Source organism: Oncorhynchus tshawytscha, linkage group LG21 (assembly GCF_018296145.1).
Source record: "Oncorhynchus tshawytscha isolate Ot180627B linkage group LG21, Otsh_v2.0, whole genome shotgun sequence".
Classification (NCBI taxonomy): Eukaryota; Metazoa; Chordata; class Actinopteri; order Salmoniformes; family Salmonidae; genus Oncorhynchus; species Oncorhynchus tshawytscha.
Genome location: NC_056449.1, coordinates 27,764,605 through 27,789,250, shown reverse-complemented (window position 1 = coordinate 27,789,250; position 24,646 = coordinate 27,764,605). Strand labels below are relative to the sequence as shown.

The following is a 24,646-nucleotide window of genomic DNA, read 5'->3' as shown; positions in this document are numbered from 1 at the left end:
TGCTCTGTTCATCTTTCCCTCAATCCCGACCAGTCTCCCAGTCCCTGCCGCTTTAAAACATCCCACAGCATGATACTGCCACCACCATGCTTCACCGTAGGGATGGTGCCAGGATTTCTCCAGACGTGACACTTAGCATTCAGGCCAAAGAGTTCAGTCTTGGTTTCATCAGACCAGAGAATCTTGTTTCTCATGGTCTGAGAGTCCTTTAAGTACCTTTTGGTCACTCTACCATAAAGGCCTGAAAGGTGGAGTGCTGCAGAGATAGTTGTCCTTCTGGAAGTTTCTCCCATCTCTACAGAGGAACTCTGGAGCTCTGTCAGATTGACCATCGTGTTGTTGGTCACCTCCCTGACCAAGTCTCTTCTCCCCCGATTGCTCGGTTTGGCCGGGTGGCCAGGTCTAGGAACCGTCTTGGTGGTCCCAAACTTCTTCCAATTTAGAATGATGCAGGCCACTGTCTTCTCCGGGACCTTCAATGCTGCAGAAATGTTTTGGTACCCTTCAACATGATCTGTGCCTCGACATAATTCCGTCTCTGAGCTCTACGGACTATTCCTTCGACCTCATGGCTTTGTTTTTGTTTTTGGCTTTGTTTTTGTCTGACATGCACTGTCAACTGAATGACCTTATATAGGCAGGTGTTTCCAAATCATATCTAATCAATTGAATTTACCACAGGTGGAATCCATGTCAAAACATCTCAAGGATGATCAATGGAAACAGGATGCATCTGAGTTCAATTTCGAGTCTCATAGCAAAGGGTCTGAATACTTGTGTAAATAAGGTCTTTCTTTTTTAAATGTATACATTTGCAAACATTTCTAAACACCTGTTTTCGCTTTGTCATTATGGCATGTTATTTGTAGATTGAAAAAAAATGTATTTGATACATTTTAGATTAAGGCTGTAATGTAACAAAATGTTGAAAAGGGGAAGGGGTCTGAATACTTTCTGAATGCACTGTATAATGTATTTTTTTATTGAAAGGACATGGAATCAAGAAAAACTTGAAAATGAAGTCATATTATGACTTTCTAAAATTGTATTTAATTGTACCCTTGTCTGATGTTGACAAATACATTTTAGGAATGTTAATTATAAAAGGGAAATATTTGATTTATTGCCGTGTGGGCAACCTCAATCTCTGAGATGAGGATATTGTATTTCATTTATTGCTATGTTGACTGCCAACTGACACTTACCATAATGTCTTGTTTCAGTGTCTTATTAGTCACAGATAGTGTTTCAGAGTGATTTTTTTTATGCCCGCTTTTAACTCTTCCCAGTGTCATTATAGATTAATTCAATGATAAATAAACACTGTTCCTCTGGTCTCAACCCAAATCATCCAATGTTTATTTTTGAGTTTGTTTTTCACTGATTCCACTATTGCGTGTCGTGTCAAGTTTGAGAGTGAGTGAGGGGTGCTGAAAAACATGGGGTGCAGAGTGTGTTAATGACTCTCTGGTCTCATGTTGTTTCGCAAGCCCTTAGCTGAAACCACAGGGGAGATAACAGGTCCTGGCATACCCACATCCCCCATCTGGTGTATGAGTGCCCCCTCACAACCCAAACACACCACACTGACAGACTCTTCTTTCAATGTAAAGACAAACTGATGGAAGACAGGGTTCACTGTAGTCTGCTGCTGACAGGTTTTGTAACTGTGACTTAAAGTAGTTGGGGCAAATGTGTTATTCTTTTCGAATAAATTCACTGGGGGTGATCAGTTATTGCTTGGGGTGTTTTGTGTGTCCTGTCAGTCAGAGAGATCTTGGAGGAGGATTTGAATGAATGATAAAGGGATTTTAATGCAATACAATACCCCTTTAATTGTGTTCTTAGAAAAAAAAATGTATCGCGTGGCTGAGAAAGTGAAGTGGTAAATGATTGACCGGCTGAATGATTAATTGAAGGGCGACGTTCATCTGTATCCATTGCGCGGGTGCGTCAGTGTCATTTTGAAAAAGTTGGCAGTGCAACGGTTACGCGGAATTCGGAGTGCGTCGAGTGGAGTGCGCCTTCTAATTGTGATCTGAAGGGCAAAGGATATGAGGAACCGATCATGACAAACCAAGAAACGCTGTCAAGGACATTTTCTCTTTATGGACTGCTTTGGCACGACGAACTTCAATATCTTATTCTCAAAAGAGGACATATTGCTTAAGCGAAACGTCATCTATAGGCTCTTTCTCAGAGACACCGCTCTGTATAGGCTACGCAGTGTCATGAAATGTGCGTGTGGCACCGTACCTTATGTGATTCAAGACAGTCGTGTTGGAACTTAAATAAGGGATATTTGTCCTATTTTAACGTTCCTTAAGACAAGGATGCAATATTGAACATTTTCTACTCAAGACTATAAATGGACCTGCAGTCACGCCACCCCTGACGCTCACCCACAGACCGTTTCATGGGTTCCCGACCAACAATGGGCGAACCTAACCGGCTTACATGCCCAGACCTCCGGCTTTAGAATATTGGGGGACATCATTCAAAGTTCACACAACTCTTAGTAAAATAGAGGCAACCAAATTGTATTGCATTGAAAGTGATCGACTGAGATTTATCAAATTAGGCTATTTGTAAGAGGCATCATATCTGTGCGCTTGATTGCCAAGAATGATTATCGATGACGATAGATTATACGTTGTTACATTGTAGCTAATTACATTGTGTAATTGTTCATTAATTAATCAAGTTACAGTTTCAAGTCAATCATTGGAGTGTTTGCCTACTGATTTGCTCATGATTTTTCACGTTCATGCGTAACGGTATGGGAATGCCACCAGCGCTGTCATTTCATAGGATGGAACCTAAGGACAACAGATGGAATATTGATTGAGTGGAGAGAAAAGCAAAACACCAATTAATTGACCAACATTTGGCGTGACTTTTGGTGTACTACACAATGGGGGTTTTGCTTCAAGTTATTCTAGGAATGTTCCTCTTGCTCTCAAGAATACGCACGTCCCATGCCAAGGTATGTCAAATAACTAACTACACGCTGGTAGACTATTGTCTGCATGGGAATCTACAGAATTTAGATTGTTGTATTCCTCTGCACTGTGTTATGCTACAAAGCATTTGGTTTAGTTGAAGGGAAAGTAGAGATAGAAATACAATGAATTTAGTAGCAGTAAAAAAAACATCTAATAAAAGTCTATTTTGAACTGATTCTTGTGTATACATTTCCCACTTTTGGAGATTACCCCCATGGTCATTGATGGTCTTGTATGGAGATTACCCCCATGGTCATTGATGGTCTTGTATGGAGATTACCCCCATGGTCATTGATGGTCTTGTATGGAGATTACCCCCATGGTCATTGATGGTCTTGTATGGAGATTACCCCCATGGTCATTGATGGTCTTGTATGGAGATTACCCCCATGGTCATTGATGGTCTTGTATGGAGATTACCCCCATGGTCATTGACGGTCTTGTATGGAGATTACCCCCATGGTCATTGACGGTATTGTATGGAGATTACCCCCATGGTCATTGACTGTCTGAGTTTACCAAGGTTGATAGAATTGTGTGTAGCACCACTCGCTCAACTCTGCCATACTGACGGGCTGTACTTTGTAACACAAGGCAGATGTAGGCTACTGTACATGAGTTACATATGGGGACAGATAATAATTTGCCAACACAGTAGTCTCCATAAACTTTCAGACACACAATTCTTCACATGGCAGATTGGTTTTATTTATGTCTGGAGTCTTCATATCAAGAACATGTAGTGCCCTGAAGCTGCCCGCACTGATTGAGCTGTGTGGACGTGGGATATATCAGGTTGGAGGTCCTGGGAATCATCCTGGAAATCATGTTGCACTGGGGCCCCCATATCACACACACACACACACAGTGTTAGTGGTGACAATGGCTTTTTCTACTCGTCCCCCTGGGAAAGGCTGGGTTAATGGTGGCAGTTAGAGGGTAGAAGCCTCTGATGCTGCAGCTAGCATTGTGTGGTCTGTTGCAAGAGCTTGGCTGGCACTGTTTAGATTACTTGTGTGTGTTTTGAGAAAGCGCAAGTGTGTGTGTCAGAGAGGGAGACAGAGTGAGAGTGTGCCAATGCCTGTGTCGGACAGGATCAGATATAACCAGACTGGGAGGGGAATTACAAGGAACAATTACAAGGAACACACACTTGGGGTGACAGTATCAAATTCTTCTAGGGGCCAGTCTGTGGAGTTATAGCCCATTCTACTCCTTCTAGGGGCCAGTCTGTGGAGTTATAGCCCATTCTACTCCTTCTAGGGGCCAGTATGTGGAGTTGTAGCCCGTTCTACTCCTTCTAGGGTCCAGTATGTGGAGTTATAGCCCGTTCTACTCCTTCTAGGGGCCAGTATGTGGAGTTATAGCCCATTCTACTCCTTCTAGGGGCCAATCTGTGGAGTTATAGCCTGTTCTACTCCTTCTAGGGACCAGTATGTGGAGTTGTAGCCCATTCTACTCCTTCTAGGGACCAGTCTGTGGAGTTATAGCCCGTTCTACTCCTTCTAGGGGCCAGTCTGTGGAGTTATAGCCCGTTCTACTCCTTCTAGGGGCCAGTCTGTGGAGCTATAGCCCACCCTACTCATTCTAGGGGCCAGTCTGTGGAGCTATAACCCACCCTACTCCTTCTAGGGGCCAGTCTGTGGAGCTATAGCCCACCCTACCCCTTCTAGGGGCTAGTCTGTGGAGCTATAGCCCACCCTACTCATTCTAGGGGCCAGTCTGTGGAGCTATAACCCACCCTACTCCTTCTAGGGGCCAGTCTGTGGAGCTATAGCCCACCCTACTCATTCTAGGGGCCAGTCTGTGGAGCTATAACCCACCCTACTCCTTCTAGGGGCCAGTCTGTGGAGCTATAGCCCACCCTACTCATTCTAGGGGCTAGTCTGTGGAGCTATAGCCCACCCTACTCATTCTAGGGGTCAGTCTGTGAAGTTTTAGCCCATTCTACTCCTTCTAGGGGCCAGTCTGTGGAGCTATAACCCACCCTACTCATTCTAGGGGTCAGTCTGTGGAGTTATAGCCCACCCTACTCATTTTAGGGGTTAGTCTGTGGAGCTATAGACCACCCTACTCATTCTAGGGGCCAGTCTGTGGAGCTATAGCCTGCCCTACTCCTGGAGATGTTGTGTACTGATTGATTTGTGATATGAATGAAACACCAGTGTGATCTGACATGTTTCTTGTTGCTCAGACACTTACGACAGTAAAATGGCCACACACACATCGGTAAACTCAGAATCAAACTGTGCCAAACCAGAAACTGTGGAGAAAGCACGTGGGTGGTGGGGTATGGGGGTGTGGCGATTGAAATGGGGGCAATTGGGCAAAGTCTACATTCCCTCAGCAGTGGCCTTGGGCTACTCAGACCAAATAACAACATTGTGTGTGTGTGTGTGTGTGCGTTCTTCCATGCTTGTGAGAGTGTGTGTGTAAACTACATAGTATGTATTTTGTGTGTTATTCACCTGGCTAAGGTATTTGATGTCAGTGTAGAGCGTGACAGTGTAGTAGGGGCTGTGAGGTACTAGGGGTCCTCACTGTATATAGGGTTATAAACACATTGACACCAGGGATGTAGTGCTGTCGTAGCGCGGTTCAGTGGTGTTCCCTCATGTTTTTCAATTTGAAAATACACAGAGCTGGTAGAAATATTTCTGGAAAATTTATTTGGATAAATTATATTAAATTACCACTGAAATTCCATGAAAACAATAGAAAGACAAACTATATAAATACTGTATATAGGCTATAGCAGCCTATAGGTAGGAAAATGTTCTTCCCAGTCTTAGCTGTGGTGCAAATGATGAATAACTGTAGCATGTGCAGAGGGTGGCGGGCCTTTGGTTGGAAGCTGGACCACTTTGAGTGGAATAAAGCCAAATCCGATGTAACAACAACTGCCACAGACAGAAAACTCCAGGGATTGCTAAAACGACTGTCGTCAAAACAGTTTGTTATGCATTTGGGCTCATGTACGACGCACTTCAACTTGCCTTACTGTCCAGATGCCTAGCTTACAGAAACGTACCACCTCTATTGCGTATGCAGACAAACTGAATCCCCACATGAACCTTATCATCACACCAATGAGATCTAGGATCAAATTCACTGTGTGTCTGCCTTGATGTTCATAAAACTCCACAGAGCCCATCTTGTGCAGTGGAACCCAGAACGACATGTGACCACTTGTTTAGGATGCTGTCCTTTCAGCACTACTATTCGAAGGGTGCTCAAACCACTTAAAATAACCCTCATAACCAAGAGCTGTTGCCGACACCTAATAGTCCAACTCATCACTTACTATTAGATTATCACTTCTCACAATGGTGCTTGTTTAGTAAAGCTAGATCAAAGCTGAATCAATGTCTCGCAAGATCACAATGATTCTGTAGTATTTTACATAACAGAAACAAATATCATCGCATATGCTGTATCCCAGTTACACCAAAAACACCTCTTCAGTAATTTCTTATCCGAAGGCGTTCAAAACTCAACAGAGCACCATTAGGCAGGATATACAGTTGAAGTCAGAAGTTGACATACACCTGAGCCAAATACATTTCAATTCAATTCCAGAAATTTAATCCTAGTTAAAATGTCCTCTTTTAGGTCAGTTAGGATCACCAATTTAATTTTAAGAATGTGAAATGTCAGAATAATAGTTGAGAGAATTATTTCTTTCAGCTTTTATTTCTTTCATCACATTCCCAGTGGGTCAGAAGTTTACATACACTCAATTAGTATTTGGTAGCATTGCCTTTAAATTGTTTAACTTGGGTCAAACTTTTCGGGTAGCCTTCCACAAGCTTCCCACAGTAAGTTGGGTGAATTTTGTCCCATTCCTCCTGACAGAGCTGGTGTAACTGAGTCAGGTTTGTAGGCCACCCTGCTCACACACACTTTTTCAGTTCTGCCCCCAAATGTTCAATAGGATTGAGGTCAGGGCTTTGTGATGGCCACTCCAATACCTTGACTTTGTTGTCCTTAAGCCATTTTGCCACAACTTTGGAAGTATGCTTGGGGTCATTGTCCATTTGGAAGACCCATTTGCGACCAAGTTTTAACTTCCTGACTGATGTCTTGAGATGTTGCTTCAATATATCCACGTAATTTCCACCCTCATGATGCCATCTATTTTGTGAAGTGCACCAGTGCCTCCTGCAGCAAAGCACCCCCACAACATGATGCTGCCACCCCGTGCTTTACGGTTGGGATGGTGTTCTTCGGCTTGCAAGCGTCCCCCTTTTTCCTCCAAACATAACAATGGTCATTATGGCCAAACAGTTCTATTTTTGTTTCATCGGACCAAAGGACATTTTCCTAAAAGTGCGATCTTTGTCCCCATGTGCAGTTGCAAACCGTAGTCTGGCTTTTTTATGGTGGTTTTGGAGCAGTGGCTTCTTCCTTGCTGAGCGGCCTTTCAGGTTATGTTGGTATGTGACTTGTTTACTGTGGATGTAGATACTTTGTACCGGTTTCCTCCAGCATCTTCACAATGTCCTTTGCTGTTGTTCTGGGATTGATTTGCACATTTCCTATCAAGGTACGTTCATTTCTAGGAGACAGAATGAGTCTCATTCCTGAGCGGTATGACGGCTACATGGTCCCATGGTGTTTATACTTGCGTACTATTGTTTGTACAGATGAACATGGTACCTTGAGGCGTTTGGAAATTGCTCCCAAGGATGAACCCGACTTGAGGAGGTCTACATTTTTTTTCTGAGGTCTTGGCTGATTTCTTTTGATTCTCCAATGATGTCAAGCTAAGAGGCACTGAGTTTGAAGGTAGGCCTTGAAATACATCCACAGATACACCTCCAATTGACTCAAAAGATGTCAATTAGCCTACCAGAAGCTTCTAAAGCCATGACATAATTTTCTGGATTTTATCAAGCTGTTTAAAGGCACAGTCAACTTAGTGTATGTAAACTTCTGACCCACTGGAATTGTGATACAGTGAATTATAAGTGAAATAATCTGTCTGTAAACAATTGTTGGAAAAATGACTTGTGTCATGCACGAAGTAGATGTCCTAACCGACTTGCCAAAACTATAGTTTGTTAACAAGAATTTGTGAGTGGTTGAAAAACGAGTTTTAATGACTCCAACCCAATTGTATGTAAACTTCTGACTTCAACTGTATGCTTTGATTGAAACAAAATACAAGAAAGGCAAATTGTTTGTTCACGCCATCTGCTCAAGTTCTGTCACGAGACAGGAATTAAAGAAGATCTAAATGCATATTCCCATGAAACTGATTGAGATCAAATGATTGGCATGGAGATGCAGTTTGGACATTTCACCAGTAAAACGTGAAGAATTATCATTTACTATTAACATTGATGATGGCCTATTTTGAAACTAAGTATGCCTAACTTGTTGTTTGAGGGTATTCAAAATCTGAAGTTTACTGAGACAATATGTGTGGGCCTAGGCAGACGTAGCAATTGGAGGATGCATTTTATGTATATAAGTTTTTATAATGATATTCAATAGGCTTCCTCCGTTGGTGCAAACTTTGATTGAGAAATTATAACGTAATTTAAAAAAAGATGTGCGCTCCCTCACCTAAAAAAGTTGCACAACACGACTGCCTGACACGCCTCTTCTTCTGCCACTCTCCTCTTCCAGCTAGCCCACTGGAGACCTGCAGACACCACCCCCAAATCCAGAGAAGGTACTTCCTCTTCCCCAATGTGATAATACCAGCATATGTGAACAGGCTGATGATGAGTAACTATGTGTGTATAAATAACAGATGTGAGAATTAATACTACATTTGTGATGTGTAGTGACCTTGTAAAACTTGTGCATCTGAAATGTAAATCTCCCTCCCTCCCTCCCTCCCTCCCTCCCTCCATCCATCCATCCATCCATCCATCCATCCAGTGCGTCGGTGGTTGGAGGTGTACTCTCGTAGTGTTTGTGAGCCCAGGGATACCCTGGTGGAGGTGTGGCAGGAGTTGCCAGGGGAGACGCATCACCTCTTCGTGCCCTCCTGTGTGTCTGTCCGCCGCTGTGGCGGGTGCTGCTCTGACGAGGCACTGGAGTGTGTGCCCTCACTTACACAAACTATCACCATGGAGGTACACACACACACACACACACACACACACACACACACACACACACACACACAGAATTATTTGTAACTATAGTTTGTGTCTTTGTACTCTGCAGCTAATGAAGACCTCCTTTATGAAGCATGAGCTCATCGAGCTGGACTTCGTTGAGCACAGCCAGTGTGAGTGCAGGTGAGCACACACACACACCACACAAACACCACACACACACACGAACCACACACACGGTATATGCATAAATGTATTCTCAGTGTGTCCTCACATAACCTCTCTCCCTTTAGACTAAAACAGGATCTTCAGTCAGCCCCAACCAGGTACAGTACTGTATGTATGTGGCTATCTGTATACACTACCATTCAAAAGTGTGGGGTCACCTAGAAATGTCCTTGTTTTTTAAATAAAAGCACATTTTTCGTCCATTAAAAGAACATCAAATTGATCAGAAATACAGTGTAGACATTGTTAATGTTGTAAATGACTATTGTAGCTGGAAACAGAGCAGATTTTTTTATGGAATATCTACATAGGCGTACAGAGGCCCATTATCAGCAACCATCACTCCTGTATTCTCGTTGTGTTAGTTAATCCATATAATTTTAAAAGGCTAATTGATCATTAGAAAACCCTTTTGCAATTATGTTAGCAGAGCTGAAAACTGTTGTGCTGATTTTAAAGAAGCAATACAACTGGCCTTCTTTAGACTAGTTGAGTATCTGGAGCATCAACATTTGTGGCTTCGATTAGAGGCTCAAAATGGCTAGAAATAAAGAACCTTCTTCTGAAACTCGTCAGTCTATTCTTGTTCTGAGAAATGAAGGCTATTCATTGTGAGAAATTGCCAATAAACTGAAGATCTCGTGCAACGCTGTGTACTATTCCCTTCACAGAACAGCTCAAACTGTCTCTAACCAGAATAGAAAGAGGAGTGAGAGGCCCCGGTGCACAACTGAGCAAGAAGACAAATACATTAGAGTGTCTAGTTTGAGAAACAGACTGGCAGCTTCATTAAATAGTACCAGCAAAACACCAGTCCCAACGTCAACAGTGAAGAGGCGACTCCGGGATGGTGGCCTTCTAGGCAGAGTTCCTCTGTCCAGTGTTTGTGTTCTTTTGCCCATCTAAATCTTTTCTTTTTACTGGCCAGTCTGAGATATGGCTTTATCTTTGCAACTCTGCCTAGAAGGCCAGCATCCCAGAGTCGCCTCTTCACTGTTGACGTTGGGACTGGTGTTTTGCTGGTACTATTTAATGAAGCTGCCAGTTTTATCAAATCAAATCAAATCAAATGTATTTATATAGCCCTTCGTACATCAGAGGATATCTCAAAGTGCTGTACAGAAACCCAGCCTAAAACCCCAAACAGCAAGCAATGCAGGTGTAGAAGCACGGTGGCTAGGAAAAACTCCCTAGAAAGGCCAAAACCTAGGAAGAAACCTAGAGAGGAACCAGGCTATGTGGGGTGGCCAGTCCTCTTCTGGCTGTGCCGGGTGGAGATTATAACAGAACATGGCCAAGATGTTCAAATGTTCATAAATTACCAGCATGGTCGAATAATAATAAGGCAGAACAGTTGAAACTGGAGCAGCAGCACGGCCAGGTGGACTGGGGACAGCAAGGAGTCATCATGTCAGGTAGTCCTGGGGCATGGTCCTAGGGCTCAGGTCCTCCGAGAGAGAGAAAGAAAGAGAGAAGGAGAGAATTAGAGAACGCACTTAGATTCACACAGGACACCGAATAGGACAGGAGAAGTACTCCAGATATAACAAACTGACCCTAGCCACCCGACACATAAACTACTGCAGCATAAATACTGGAGGCTGAGACAGGAGGGGTCAGGAGACATTGTGGCCCCATCCGAGGACACCCCCAGACAGGGCCAAACAGGAAGGATATAACCCCACCCACTTTGCCAAAGCACAGCCCCCACACCACTAGAGGGATATCTTCAACCACCAACTTACCATCCTGAGACAAGGGTGAGTATAGCCCACAAAGATCTCCGCCATGGCACAACCCAAGGGGGGGCGCCAACCCAGACAGGATGACCACATCAGTGAATCAACCCACTCAGGTGACTCACCCCTTCCAGGGACGGCATGAGAGAGCCCCAGTAAGCCAGTGACTCAGCCCCTGGAATAGGGTTAGAGGCAGAGAATCCCAGTGGAAAGAGGGGAACCGGCCAGGCAGAGACAGCAAGGGCGGTTCGTTGCTCCAGAGCCTTTCCGTTCACATTCCCACTCCTGGGCCAGACTACACTCAATCATATGACCCACTGAAGAGATGAGTCTTCAGTAAAGACTTAAAGGTTGAGACCGAGTTTGCGTCTCTGACATGGGTAGGCAGACCGTTCCATAAAAATGGAGCTCTATAGGAGAAAGCCCTGCCTCCAGCTGTTTGCTTAGAAATTCTAGGGACAATTAGGAGGCCTGCATCTTGTGACCGTAGCGTACGTGTAGGTATGTACGGCAGGACCAAATCAGAGAGATAGGTAGGAGCAAGCCCATGTAATGCTTTGTAGGTTAGCAGTAAAACCTTGAAATCCCTTGCTTTGACAGGAAGCCAGTGTAGAGAGGCTAGCACTGGAGTAATATGATCAAATTTTTTGGTTCTAGTCAAGATTCTAGCAGCCGTATTTAGCACTAACTGAACTTTATTTAGTGCTTTATCCGGGTAGCCGGAAAGTAGAGCATTGCAGTAGTCTAACCTAGAAGTGACAAAAGCATGGATTAATTTTTCTGCATCATTTTTGGACAGAAAGTTTCTGATTTTTGCAAGGTTATGTAGATGGAAAAAAGCTGTCCTTGAAATGGTCTTGATATGTTCTTCAAAAGAGAGATCAGGGTCCAGAGTAACACCAAGGTCCTTCACAGTTTTATTTGAGACGACTGTACAACCATTAAGATGAATTGTCAGATTCAACAGAAGATCTCTTTGTTTCTTGGGACCTAGAACAAGCATCTCTGTTTTGTCCGAGTTTAAAAGTAGAAAGTTTGCAGCCATCCACTTCCTTATGTCTGAAACACATGCTTCTAGCAAGGGCAATTTTGGGGCTTCACCATGTTTCATTGAAATGTACAGCTATTGCTTATTTTTTATTTTATTTTATTTTACCCCCTTTGTCTCCCCAATTTCGTGGTATCCAATTGTTAGTAGTTACTATCTTGTCTCATCGCTACAACTCCCGTACGGGCTCGGGAGAGACGAAGGTCAAAAGACATGCGTCCTCCGAAACACAACCCAACCAAGCCGCACTGCTTCTTAACACAGCGTGCATCCAACCCGGAAGCCAGCCGCACCAATGTGTCGGAGGAAACACTGTGCACCCAGGTACCTGGTTAGCGTGCACTGCGCATGTCCCGCCACAGGAGTCACTAGTGCACGATGAGACAAGGATATCCCTACCGGCTAAACCCTACCTAACCCGGACGACGCTAGGCCAATTGTGCGTCGCCCCATGGACCCCCCCGGTCGTGGCCGGCTGCGACAGAGAGTTTAATTGCCTCTTTCATCAGAACAACAGTTTTCAGCTGCGCTAACATAATTGCAAAACGGTTTTCTAATGATCAATTAGCCTTTTAAAATTATAAACTTTAACTAACACAACGTGCCATTGGAACACAGGAGTGATGGTTGATGATATTGGTTCTCTGTACGCCTATATAGATATTCCCATAAAAAATCTGCAGTTTCCAGCTACAGTAGTCATTTACAACATTAACAATGTCTACACTGTATTTCTGATCAATTTGATGTTATTTTAATGGACAAAAAATGTGCTTTTCTTTCAAAAACAAGGACATTTCTAGGTGACCCCAAACTTTTGAACAGCAGTGTACATTTATAGATACTCGTGTAAATGTTCCTTTTATGTGTCCTAAACTGTTTATCACATCAAATTGAATGCGCCGAATACAACAGGTATTTCACCTTACCGTGAAATGCCTACTTAAAAGTTCTTAACCAACAATGCAGTTTTAAGAAAATAGAGTGAAGAAAAAATTTACTAAATTAACGAAAGTAAAAAATAGAAAATACAGTTTTTGAAGGGTGCTGAGCTGTAGAAAGTTAGGATTTGTGCAAAACTAAAGTGAGTCTAAGGCTTTTGACCATACAGAGGGAGAGCTACTTTTACTCTGTCATAGCCCACCCCTGACCCAGTGGCAGACTGACTAGCTGGCCTTAGACCAACAGAGCTGGTCAACACCCACAGAGAGGAGAGTTAGGGAAAGGGTGAGAACAGGGGGACAGAGGTCAACGCTCACAGAGAGGAAAGTTAGGGAAAGGGTGAGAACAGGGGGACAGAGGTCAACGCTCACAGAGAGGAAAGTTAGGGAAAGGGTGAGAACGGGGACAGAGGTCAACGCCCACAGAGAGGAAAGTTAGGGAAAGGGTGAGAACAGGGAGACAGAGGTCAACGCTCACAGAGAGGAAAGTTAGGGAAAGGGTGAGAACGGGGACAGAGGTCAACGCCCACAGAGAGGAAAGTTAGGGAAAGGGTGAGAACAGGGAGACAGAGGTCAACGCCCACAGAGAGGAAAGTTAGGGAAAGGGTGAGAACAGGGAGACAGAGGTCAACGCCCACAGAGAGGAAAGTTAGGGAAAGGGTGAGAACAGGGGGACAGAGGTCAACGCCCACAGAGAGGAAAGTTAGGGAAAGGGTGAGAACAGGGGGACAGAGGGAAAGAGTGAAAGCTAGAAACGGAGACAGAGGCAGACATTTTCTTTTCTAATAAGGCTGTTGGACTCTAAGGGAATCCCCCAAAAATGTAATTTGAGGCAATAACTCAAACAATCTATAACATATCTATTTAGATTTTGATCTGCTATGGTGATAAATTGTTGTTTGACACTGATTTATGTCTTTGAGTAACAGACCTGCAAAGCCTCTGAGGAAAGGCAGGGAAAGGGACAGAGGAAAATCCAAAAGAAAGAAAATTGGAACTATCAAAACCACGTAAGTTCAACTATACATGCAACTCATACAGGTGCCTCAAAATAATAACCGCTAAGTTGTAGCTTCTTTCTCCATTTATAACACTATCATTTAAAAGCTTTATCACAAGTCTAAGCAAGTGTCTGTTTGTCTGCGGGTTTGTGTGTTTCTGCCCACAAACATAATTCCTAGAAAATCGCTCTACCCAGAGAGCAGAAAGAGAGAATTCAGTCCTTCTCCTTTTTCATCCCTTTTCATCAATTCTCCACTCATCATGCTGTTGTCAGTTATTTGCTGTTATAGGGGTCAGAGTTCACTCAGTGTCTCTCAGGCGCATCCATCACTCAGATCAGAAAGCCAACGGTGTCTGTTTAAAGGTTCTGTTTTTATTCTATTCATAAATAGACTATTCTCTTTACCACCCCAGACCCTCCAATCCCCCCACTACCCTATTTCCTCTCCCTACCACCCTGTCTTCCTTGCCAGGCTCTCGATGTACCCCCTGTCCTGGGAGGAAGTGGACGCTGGATTTACAGTCTTGTCTGTGTCGCTGCAACGTGACCACAGAGAGCTGCAGTCAGAAAGGGAGGAGACTCAACCAGCACTTCTGCAGGTCAGTGTCCAGTGACAGCAAACCGCCATCAGAACCAGAGCCATAGAAGGAGAGGTCTGACCACTACCACATACACAGTACCAACCGTGACCATGCATCACAACCACATTCAACATGGCTGAACCACAACCAAACATTAGGCATTTGATCAATCTGATCTGAACTCTCTCTTATTTCTTTTTGTTTTAGATGTGAGGCCATGAGGCGGTGATGATCTCTCCCCCCCTCTCTCTCCCCTCTCTCTGTCTCTCCACTGGTTCCAATGTCACTCTCAGCCATGCTTAGCGCAATCCTGGGTACCTCTCTGTCAGGGGTGGGGTGGGGAAGCATATTCCTAAGTACTCCCTTCTGTGTCCCTCCTTGTCCTCCAGAAACACCTTCGGGAAGTTTTCAGACCCCTTGACTTTTTCCACATTTTGTTAGGTTACAGCCTTACTCTAAAATTGATAAAATTGTTATTTTTCTTCATCATCAATCTATTCACAATACCCCAAAGCAAAAACAGGTTTGTAGAATATTTTGCTAATTTATAAAAAATGTAAAACTGAAATATCACATTTTACATAAGCATTCAGACCTTTTACTCAGTATTTTGTTGAAGCACCTTTGGCAGTGATTACAGCCTCGAGTCTTCTTGGGTATGACGCTGCAAACTTGGCACACCTGTATTTGGGGAATTTCTCCCATTCTTCTCTGCAGATTCTCTCATGCTCTGTCAGGTTGGATGAGGAGCATTGCTGCACAGCTGTTTTAAGTTATCTTCAGAGATGTTCGATCGGGTTCAAGTGATTCCTATGTTGTCTTGGCTGTGTGCTTAGGGTTGTTGTCCTGTTGGAAGGTAAACTTTTGCCCCAGTCTGAGGTCCTGAGCACTCTGGAGCAGGTTTTCATCACGGATCGTTCTGTACTTTGCTCCGTTCATCTTTGCCTCGATCCTGACTCGTCTCCCAGTCCCTGCTGCTGAAAAACATCCCCAAACCATGATGCTGCCACCACCATGCTTCACTGTAGGGATGGTGCCAGGTTTCCTCCAGACGTGACGCTTGGCATTCATGCCAAAAAGTTCAATCTCGGTTTCATCAGACCAGAGAATCTTGTTTCTCATGGTCTGAGAGTCTTTAGGTGCCTTTTGGCAAACTCCAAGGGGAATGTCATGTGCCTTTTACTGAGGAGTGGCTTCCGTCTGGCCACTCTACCATAAAGGCCTGATTGGTGGTGCTGCAGAGCTGGTTGTCCTTCTGGAAGGTTCTCTCATCTATCTCCACAGAGGAACCCTGGAGCTCTGTCAGAGTGACCATCGGGTTCTTGGTCACCTCGCTGACAAAGGCCCTTCTCCCCCGACTGCTCAGTTTGGCTGGACAGCCAGCTCTAGGAAGAGTCTTGGTGGTTCCAAACTTCTTCCATGTAAGAATGATGCAGGCCACTGTGTTCTTGGAGACCTTTAATGCTTCAGAAATGTTTTTGGTACCCTTCCACAGATCTGTGCCTTGACACAATCCTGTCTTGTAGCTCTACTGACAATTCCTTTGACCTCATAGCTTTGTTTTTGCTCTGACATGCATTGTCAACTGTGGGACCTCATACAGACAGCTGTCCAATCAATTTAATTTACCACAGGTGGACTCAATCAAGTTGTAGAAACATCTCAAGGATGATCAATGGAAACAAGATGCACTTGAGCTGAATTTTGAGTCCCATAGGAAAGGGTCTGAATTCTTATGTAAATTTTCATTTATTTTTAATACATTCTAAAAACCTGTTCTTGCTTTGTCATCATGGGGTATTGTGTTTACATTGCTGAGGATATTTGTTTTTGAATCGATTCTAGAATAAGGCTGTAACTTAACAAAATGTGGAAAAAGTCAAAGGGTCTGAATACTTTCCGAAACCACTGTATATACACATGTGCACCAACTGTGTCTCGATCTGTATATGTGCAGTCAGTCAGTCTCATCATCACACAGCTTCTTCAGGCACTTAGTCAACATGTTTAGAAACACCGTCTCCTTCACAAGGGACAATGATGGGACCAAATGTAAAGCACAGTATTGATGTCCGGTATCATGATGGCAATGTGAGGCAGTGGGTGATGTCCGGTATCATGATGGCAATGTGAGGCAGTGGGTGATGTCCGGTATCATGATGGCAATGTGAGGCAGTGGGTGGCCAGGACGTCAGTTGTGGACCGGACACAATTCAACACTCACACCTCTGCTTCTGTATGAGACATTGGGACATGAAGAGGATTTAGAGACTGATCACAGATTAGATATAACAGACATGTTCATGTTGAGTTTTGTTGTTGTCTTCATAGACACGGTGGGTCAGTGTTGCCCATGAACTGCAGTTGGACTTTTTTTGCAGAAAGACAATGGCAACAGTGATGATGATCCTGGTCTTGAAACACGTGTTATATTTTCTACAGGGAGACTCCGATAGGAGAATGATTCCAGGGTCAAGTCATTAAAGTGCAGTAAAGATATAGAATAGTGAATGGACACACATACACATGGACAAACACATGCACACACACACCAGCTATGTGTATAAAGCCGTCAGGCTGCACCCCCATAGACCAATAGCTAAGTGAGTTGAATAGCTGCATAGACTGTATTTGTGTGGTCTACACACTGATTGGCACAGATGGGTTACCCTGCTGTCTCTCATTCACAGTGTATGGTCACAGGCTGAATCACTGAAGGGTTTTCTGTCATTTGTTTGATTTGGTTTTTGTCTCCATCTTTCTGCTCCAGAGTGAAAGGGCTGTTCACGCCGACAGGGCAGTGAGGGGAATGACAATGATGAAGCCTGGCTATGGTCCAGGGGTTCACAAACACACACACACACACACACACACACATACACACACACACACACACACACACACACACTTCTAAATAGAAATGAATGCAGGTATCTTATAAGCTTTTGTTTTACATGCAATATAAAGAGTGGAAATAAGTATAACATTTTTAAATCTAAATGTTTTTTATACTTCATTTTATTGTATTTGTATAAGTTGTTATATTTTGGCATAATTTTGTCCTGTTGACTTAAAAGATGATCTATATTGTGAAATGTTTCTTTGTTTTTGTTTGTACTTAATCCGTGTACATAAAGAGTTCCTCTGGCTGGCCGACTAATACCACTATGTAGACATGAGGCGTCTAAACATATGGACAACTGTGTAGCATTTAAACAGGGAGAGAGTTCTCAATGGTCAAAAAATCTGACACAATATACATTATAATGTGCAACAAAAATATTCACCAGGGAAATGTTGTCTCGTTAAAAGAAAACATGGAGTTTTATACATCATTATCTGGTGTTTGTATTGGTTTGTGGACCTGAGATGGGATGGGTGTCTGGAACATAACAGATGTATTTACTGATAGAGTTTCTCCTACCCCCATATAGCATGTCACTGGTGAAACAGGATTTGGTCCATAACTATGGTCCATGGCCGTGTCAGAATTGATCAGTGTTTGAACAACTTGGCCATTGGCATGGTAAGCAAGCTACAGATACAGTTACGGGTCTATTTACTTTGGGTAGCCATCAATCTGAATCAGGGTGGCAGGCTTTCTGTCTGTGAGGGATGCTTTTGAGCTGTGTGGGTAAGGATACAGCTACAATATAATATTGGTTAGCAAGAATCTCATTCAACAAACAAACAAATGATCTCTCTTCTTTCTCATCAAGTTTCCATACCTGTTAGCAGTTCTAGAACCCTCCTAATGTAAAACATATTGCAATTCCAGAACCTGAGTGTCACATTCCAAGTGTTATTCCACTGACATTCCTTTTATATTGTCCTTTTATTTTGAACTCAGTCTGAAATGTTTATTTTCACTAAGCAATAAGTATGGCCTCTGATTCAGAGACTGGGATGAGCATACAAGTATTTTAGCTGAAGTAGCAGATTTCTCTCCAAAAATAATGAGATAAAACTCTGACAACATATCAATGATTCTCCTGAAGTCTGCCTGTTAACAGATATAGCTGAGGGATTTGTGAGCTGTATGTGAAGTTTGTTTGAATTCAGGCTCTGAGATTGGTCCTGTGATGGCAGTCAGACCAGACACTATGCAGCTCTACTGAGTATGTCTCCCCTCCCCTCTCTATACATTGAAGCATCTGTGAGCTCCTCTCCTCTTAATGGTGGCCTGTGAATGCCAAAACAACCCCCCTGCTGTGTAGTTTGCAAAGCGTCATTGTCAAACTTTGTGAGGGTCCACAGGAAACTGTCCGTGAGCCCACTCTCTGAGGGTGTCTCAGGGAGAGTTGGGATATGCAAAAAACACATTTACAATTTACACATGCATATAATACACGCTTGTGTATGTGTGAAACAGGACAGATATAACCACCCCACATTATCATTATGAAACTTGCCAGTTACAGAAAGACTTGGAGAAGGGACTATATTCTCCATTCATACAGTAATATACTACAAATGTCCATTACATATCCGACATGAATGTGCTGGTTGCTCCTCTTTTCTGCACGCACCTAGTCTTCCCTCAGTCACTGTGTTGTAGACCCATGAGTTTGGCAAAGCGAGTCTAGAACATACCCTATCTACTGTCTAGGTAGACCTATTCAAGCCCCAACTGTCTTATACTCCGCTATAGCAGGCAGACTCTGACTAAATGTAGATCATCATAATAATACTATATAATGTCTTATATCCAACCACCATCATGTGTATGACCTAGACCATACTTTAGAATGTCTTGTAATTCATTCCAGCTATACTCCCATGTTACAGAATCTACAATTACAAATGCATTGTAATGTGTATAACACTGATATTGCTGCTACACCATTTATGCCCTATTTGATGTGTGTGTGCCGCTGTACCATGCCGTTTTTGTGTCACAGTATATTATGACGATTAATCAGTTCAATGTCTATGTAAACAAAGAAGCATACTGTACTGCTGAGGATGTTAGTACTACTAGGAAATGTTCAAAACAAAACAACCATGATACAATGTTCCAGATATTATTAAAGGAAATGTCTTATTTTTCGTAAAATGTTTTGTTATTGGTAGTCTCTCCAATGCTTCCACTGCCCTTCCTGTAATCTCTTTGATGTCATCCCTCTTTTACCACCATCCCTCCTCCCTCTCTTCTTTTTCATCCCTCTCAGCAGTAATGAAAGATAAACAGGCTGATGATTGAAGTGACACCCTGGGAGTGAGGGATGGAGGGATAGTGACACCCTGGGAGTGAGGGATGGAGGGATAGAGAGCGTGTGAGTGATGTGATGATATGAGAAATAATATTGACTCTCCTCCTGAACTGTGCTGAGTCAGCCGTGTGTGTGTGTGTGTGTGTGTGTGTGTGTGTGTGTGTGTGTGTGTGTGTGTGTGTGTGTGTGTGTTGCTGAGAGGCAATTATTTTCATCTTCGAACAAGTGATGATAGTATGATTTTATGGGAATATACTCAATCGTCCTCATATTGACTTCACATGTCAGAGGCAGTGAGAGGCAGTGACAGTGCCATTTCCGATAGCAGATTATATCTTGAAACAGGCTTCTGAGAGGAGTAATTCTTTCTCATCCAGTCTCTATATCTCTCTCAGTGATGCAGTTCATCTTTTGGGGCCCTCCCCACCCTGAGATAGCCATCTCTCTCTCTCTCTCTCTCTCTCTCTCTCTCTCTCTCTGTCTGTCTGTCTGTCTGTCTGTCGGTCTCTTCCTCCCCTTCTAGCTCTTTCAGTGATGCAGTTTGTCTTCCTCCCCACCCTGAGAGAGAGCCAGTCAGCTCCAGTGAGAGTGAGCTCAAGGCTGATGCTGCCTGGCCTACCTGTCATGGAGGGCATCCTGCCAGTGACTAAATATAGAAGCCTGCACAAGATTAGGGAGACAGAGGGAGGGAGGGAGAGACAGTGACTCATCCATCAGAAGACATGGATGTATTTTCAACCTTTAATCCTATTCCCCTTTTTGTAAAAAGGTTTTCTACTCTCTGAAAAAGTCCCAGAACCTTGTCATGTTAGTGCAGAATAATATTGGAACTGTCTAACTGTCTCTGATTCGATGGTGGTGCCCCTGAGAACCAGTGACTCGTTGTGTGTCCCTGAAACTCCTCATCTCTCACCCTCTCTCTTTATCCTTCACTCCCTATCTGTGGAAGTGATTTCCTGTATTTTTCCACCGTTCTCTGTATGTATTAGTGCTATAACCCTAGAGACGTGTTTTCCTCTGCTTTTGTAGCAGCAGCTGTTTGTGAGAGAGAGAGAGAAACTGCAGACTCGTACATTTCCTCAGTGAAAACAATGTTCTGAGCAAATGTAAAATTGGCTTTTTACCAAATTACCATACCACAGACCACGTATTCACCCTGCACACCCTAATTGACAAATAAACCAAAACAAAGGCAAAGTCTTCTCATGCTTTGTTGATTTAAAAACAATCCTTTGACTCAATTTGGCATGAGGGTCTGCTGTACAAATTGATGGAAAGTGAGGTTGGGGAAAAACATACAACATTATAAAATCCATGTACACAAACAAGTGTGCGGTTAAAATTGCCAAAAACACACATTTCTTTCCACAGGGCCGTGGGGTGAGACAGGGATGCAGCTTAAGCCCCAACCTCTTCAATATATATATTTATATATATATATATATATATATATACAGTGCCTTGCGAAAGTATTCGGCCCCCTTGAACTTTGCGACCTTTTGCCACATTTCAGGCTTCAAACATAAAGACATAAAACTGTATTTTTTTGTGAAGAATCAACAACAAGTGGGACACAATCATGAAGTGGAAGGACATTTATTGGATATTTCAAACTTTTTTAACAAATCAAAAACTGAAAAATTGGGCGTGCAAAATTATTCAGCCCCCTTAAGTTAATACTTTGTAGCGCCACCTTTTGCTGCGATTACAGCTGTAAGTCGCTTGGGGTATGTCTCTATCAGTTTTGCACATCGAGAGACTGACATTTTTTCCCATTCCTCCTTGCAAAACAGCTCGAGCTCAGTGAGGTTGGATGGAGAGCATTTGTGAACAGCAGTTTTCAGTTCTTTCCACAGATTCTCGATTGGATTCAGGTCTGGACTTTGACTTGGCCATTCTAACACCTGGATATGTTTATTTTTGAACCATTCCATTGTAGATTTTGCTTTATGTTTTGGATCATTGTCTTGTTGGAAGACAAATCTCCGTCCCAGTCTCAGGTCTTTTGCAGACTCCATCAGGTTTTCTTCCAGAATGGTCCTGTATTTGGCTCCATCCATCTTCCCATCAATTTTAACCATCTTCCCTGTCCCTGCTGAAGAAAAGCAGGCCCAAACCATGATGCTGCCACCACCATGTTTGACAGTGGGGATGGTGTGTTTAGGGTGATGAGCTGTGTTGCTTTTACGCCAAACATAACGTTTTGCATTGTTGCCAAAAAGTTCCATTTTGGTTTCATCTGACCAGAGCACCTTCTTCCACATGTTTGGTGTGTCTCCCAGGTGGCTTGTGGCAAACTTTAAACGACACTTTTATGGATATCTTTAAGAAATGGCTTTCTTCTTGCCACTCTTCCATAAAGGCCAGATTTGTGCAATATACGACTGATTGTTGTCCTATGGACAGAGTCTCCCACCTCAGCTGTAGATCTCTGCAGTTCATCCAGAGTGATCATGGGCCTCTTGGCTGCATCTCTGATCAGTCTTCTCCTTGTATGAGCTGAAAGTTTAGAGGGACGGCCAGGTCTTGGTAGATTTGCAGTGGTCTGATACTCCTTCCATTTCAATATTATCGCTTGCACAGTGCTCCTTGGGATGTTTAAAGCTTGGGAAATCTTTTTGTATCCAAATCCGGCTTTAAACTTCTTCACAACAGTATCTCGGACCTGCCTGGTGTGTTCCTTGTTCGCTCTCTGCGCTTTTAACGGACCTCTGAGACTATCACAGTGCAGGTGCATTTATACGGAGACTTGATTACACACAGGTGGATTGTATTTATCATCATTAGTCATTTAGGTCAACATTGGATCATTCAGTCCTCATTTAGGAGTTTGCTGCACTGAAAGTAAAGGGGCTGAATAATTTTGGCTTTTTCAGTTTTTGATTTGTTAAAAAAGTTTGAAATATCCAATAAATGTCGTTCCACTTCATGATTGTGTCCCACTTGTTGTTGATTCTTCACAAAAAAATACAGTTTTATATCTTTATGTTTGAAGCCTGAAATGTGGCAAAAGGTCGCAAAGTTCAATGGGGCCGAATACTTTCGCAAGGCACTGTATATATATATATATAAACGAATTGGTGAGGGCACTAGAACTGTCCGCAGCACCCGACTAGATTCTGAAGTCAAATGTCTACTGTTTGCTGATGATCTGGTGCGTCTGTCACCAACCAAGGAGGGCCTACAGTAGCATCTAGATATTCTGCACAGATTCAGCCAGACCTGGGTCCTGACAGTAAATCTCAATAAGACAAAAATAATGGTGTTCCAAAAAAGGTCCAGTCGCCAGGACCACAAATACAAATTCTATCTAGAAACCGTTGCCCTAGAGCACACAAAAAACTATACATACTTCAGCCTAAACATCAGAGCCACAGGTAACTTCAACAAAGCTGTGAACGAGCTGAGAGACAAGGCAAGAAGGGCCTTCTATGCCATTAAAAGGAACATAAAATTCAACATACCAATTAGGATCTGGAAAAAATACTTGAATCAGTTATAGAACCCATTGTCCTTTATGGTTGTGAGGTCAGGGTCCGCTCACCAACCAAGAATTCACAAAATGGGACAAACACCAAATTGAGACTGCATACAGAATTCTGCAAAAATATCCTCTGTGTACAACGTAAAACACCAAATCATGCACGCAGAGCAGAATTAGGCCGATACCCGCTAATTATCAAAATCCAGAAAAGAGCTGTTAAATTCTACAACAACCTAAAAGGAAGCGATTCCCAACCCTTCCATAACAAAGCCATCACCTACAGAGAGATGAACCTGGAGAAGAGTCCCCTAAGCAAGCTGGTCCTGGGGCTCTGTTCACAAACACAAACAGACCCCACAGAGCCCCAGGACAGCAACACAATTAGACCCAACCAAATCATGAGAAAACAAAAAGATATTTACTTGACACATCGGAAATAATTAACAAAAAAATAGAGCAAACTAAAATGCTTTTTGGCCCTAAACAGAGAATACACAGTGGCAGAATACCTGACCACTGTGACTGACCCAAACTTAAGGAAAGGTTTGACTTAAGCTGCACTTCCAAACCTCCTGCCAAATGTATGACCATATTAAAGACACACATTTCCCTTAGATTACACAGATCCACAAAAAATTTGAAACCCCCCCACATTTTTGATGAACTCCCATGTCTACTGGGTGAAATACCACAGTGTGCCATCACAGCAGCAAGATGTGTGACCTGTTGACACAAGAAAAGGGCAACCAGTGAATAACAAACACCATTGTAAATACAACCCATATTTATGTTTATTTATTTTCCCTTTTGTTAACTATTTGCACATTGTTTCTACACTGTATACATACATAATATGACATTTGAAATGTCTTTATTCTTTTGGAACTTCTGTGGGTGGAATGTTTACTGCTCATTTTTTTTGTTCTTCACTCTTGTTTATTACCTACTTCACTTGCTTTGGCAATGTTATGTTTCCCATGCCAATAAAGCCCTTGAATTGAACAATTGAATTGAGAGAGAGAGAGAGAGAGAGAGAGAGAGAAATGTGCGTGTGTTGACTATGGCCAGCCATGTCTCTCTCTGACAGGAAAATTAATGTTGTTTCAAGTCCCCTGTGATGCATGAAAAAACAAGCTGTTATCTGTTACGGAAACATGCATCTCTGTGGTGCTTTGATAATTCTCTATCATTTCAGACTACATAGAAGCCATTGAACGATTTATGGCAATGGCATCAATTTGAGACATTGTAAAATGCAAATGCCCTCAAATGCACAGACATTGTTCATTTATGCATTATCAGAGAACATGTTTTTTTTCACAGAAGTGGT

The 24,646-nt window shown here is 42.9% G+C and overlaps 1 protein-coding gene across 1 annotated transcript; it reads left to right on the top strand.

Annotated features, from left to right (window-relative positions):
• The first annotated feature begins 882 nt into the window (after positions 1–882).
• On the top strand, positions 883–15,242 carry vegfba (vascular endothelial growth factor Ba). The gene is made up of 8 exons (XM_024383309.2): positions 883–2,986; positions 8,640–8,685; positions 8,898–9,094; positions 9,189–9,262; positions 9,373–9,405; positions 13,965–14,045; positions 14,452–14,637; positions 14,827–15,242. The coding sequence occupies exons 1-8, from the start codon at positions 2,915–2,917 to the stop codon at positions 14,846–14,848; spliced, it is 711 nt and encodes a 236-aa protein (XP_024239077.1). The 5' UTR covers positions 883–2,914; the 3' UTR covers positions 14,849–15,242.
• Positions 15,243–24,646: the final 9,404 nt, after the last annotated feature.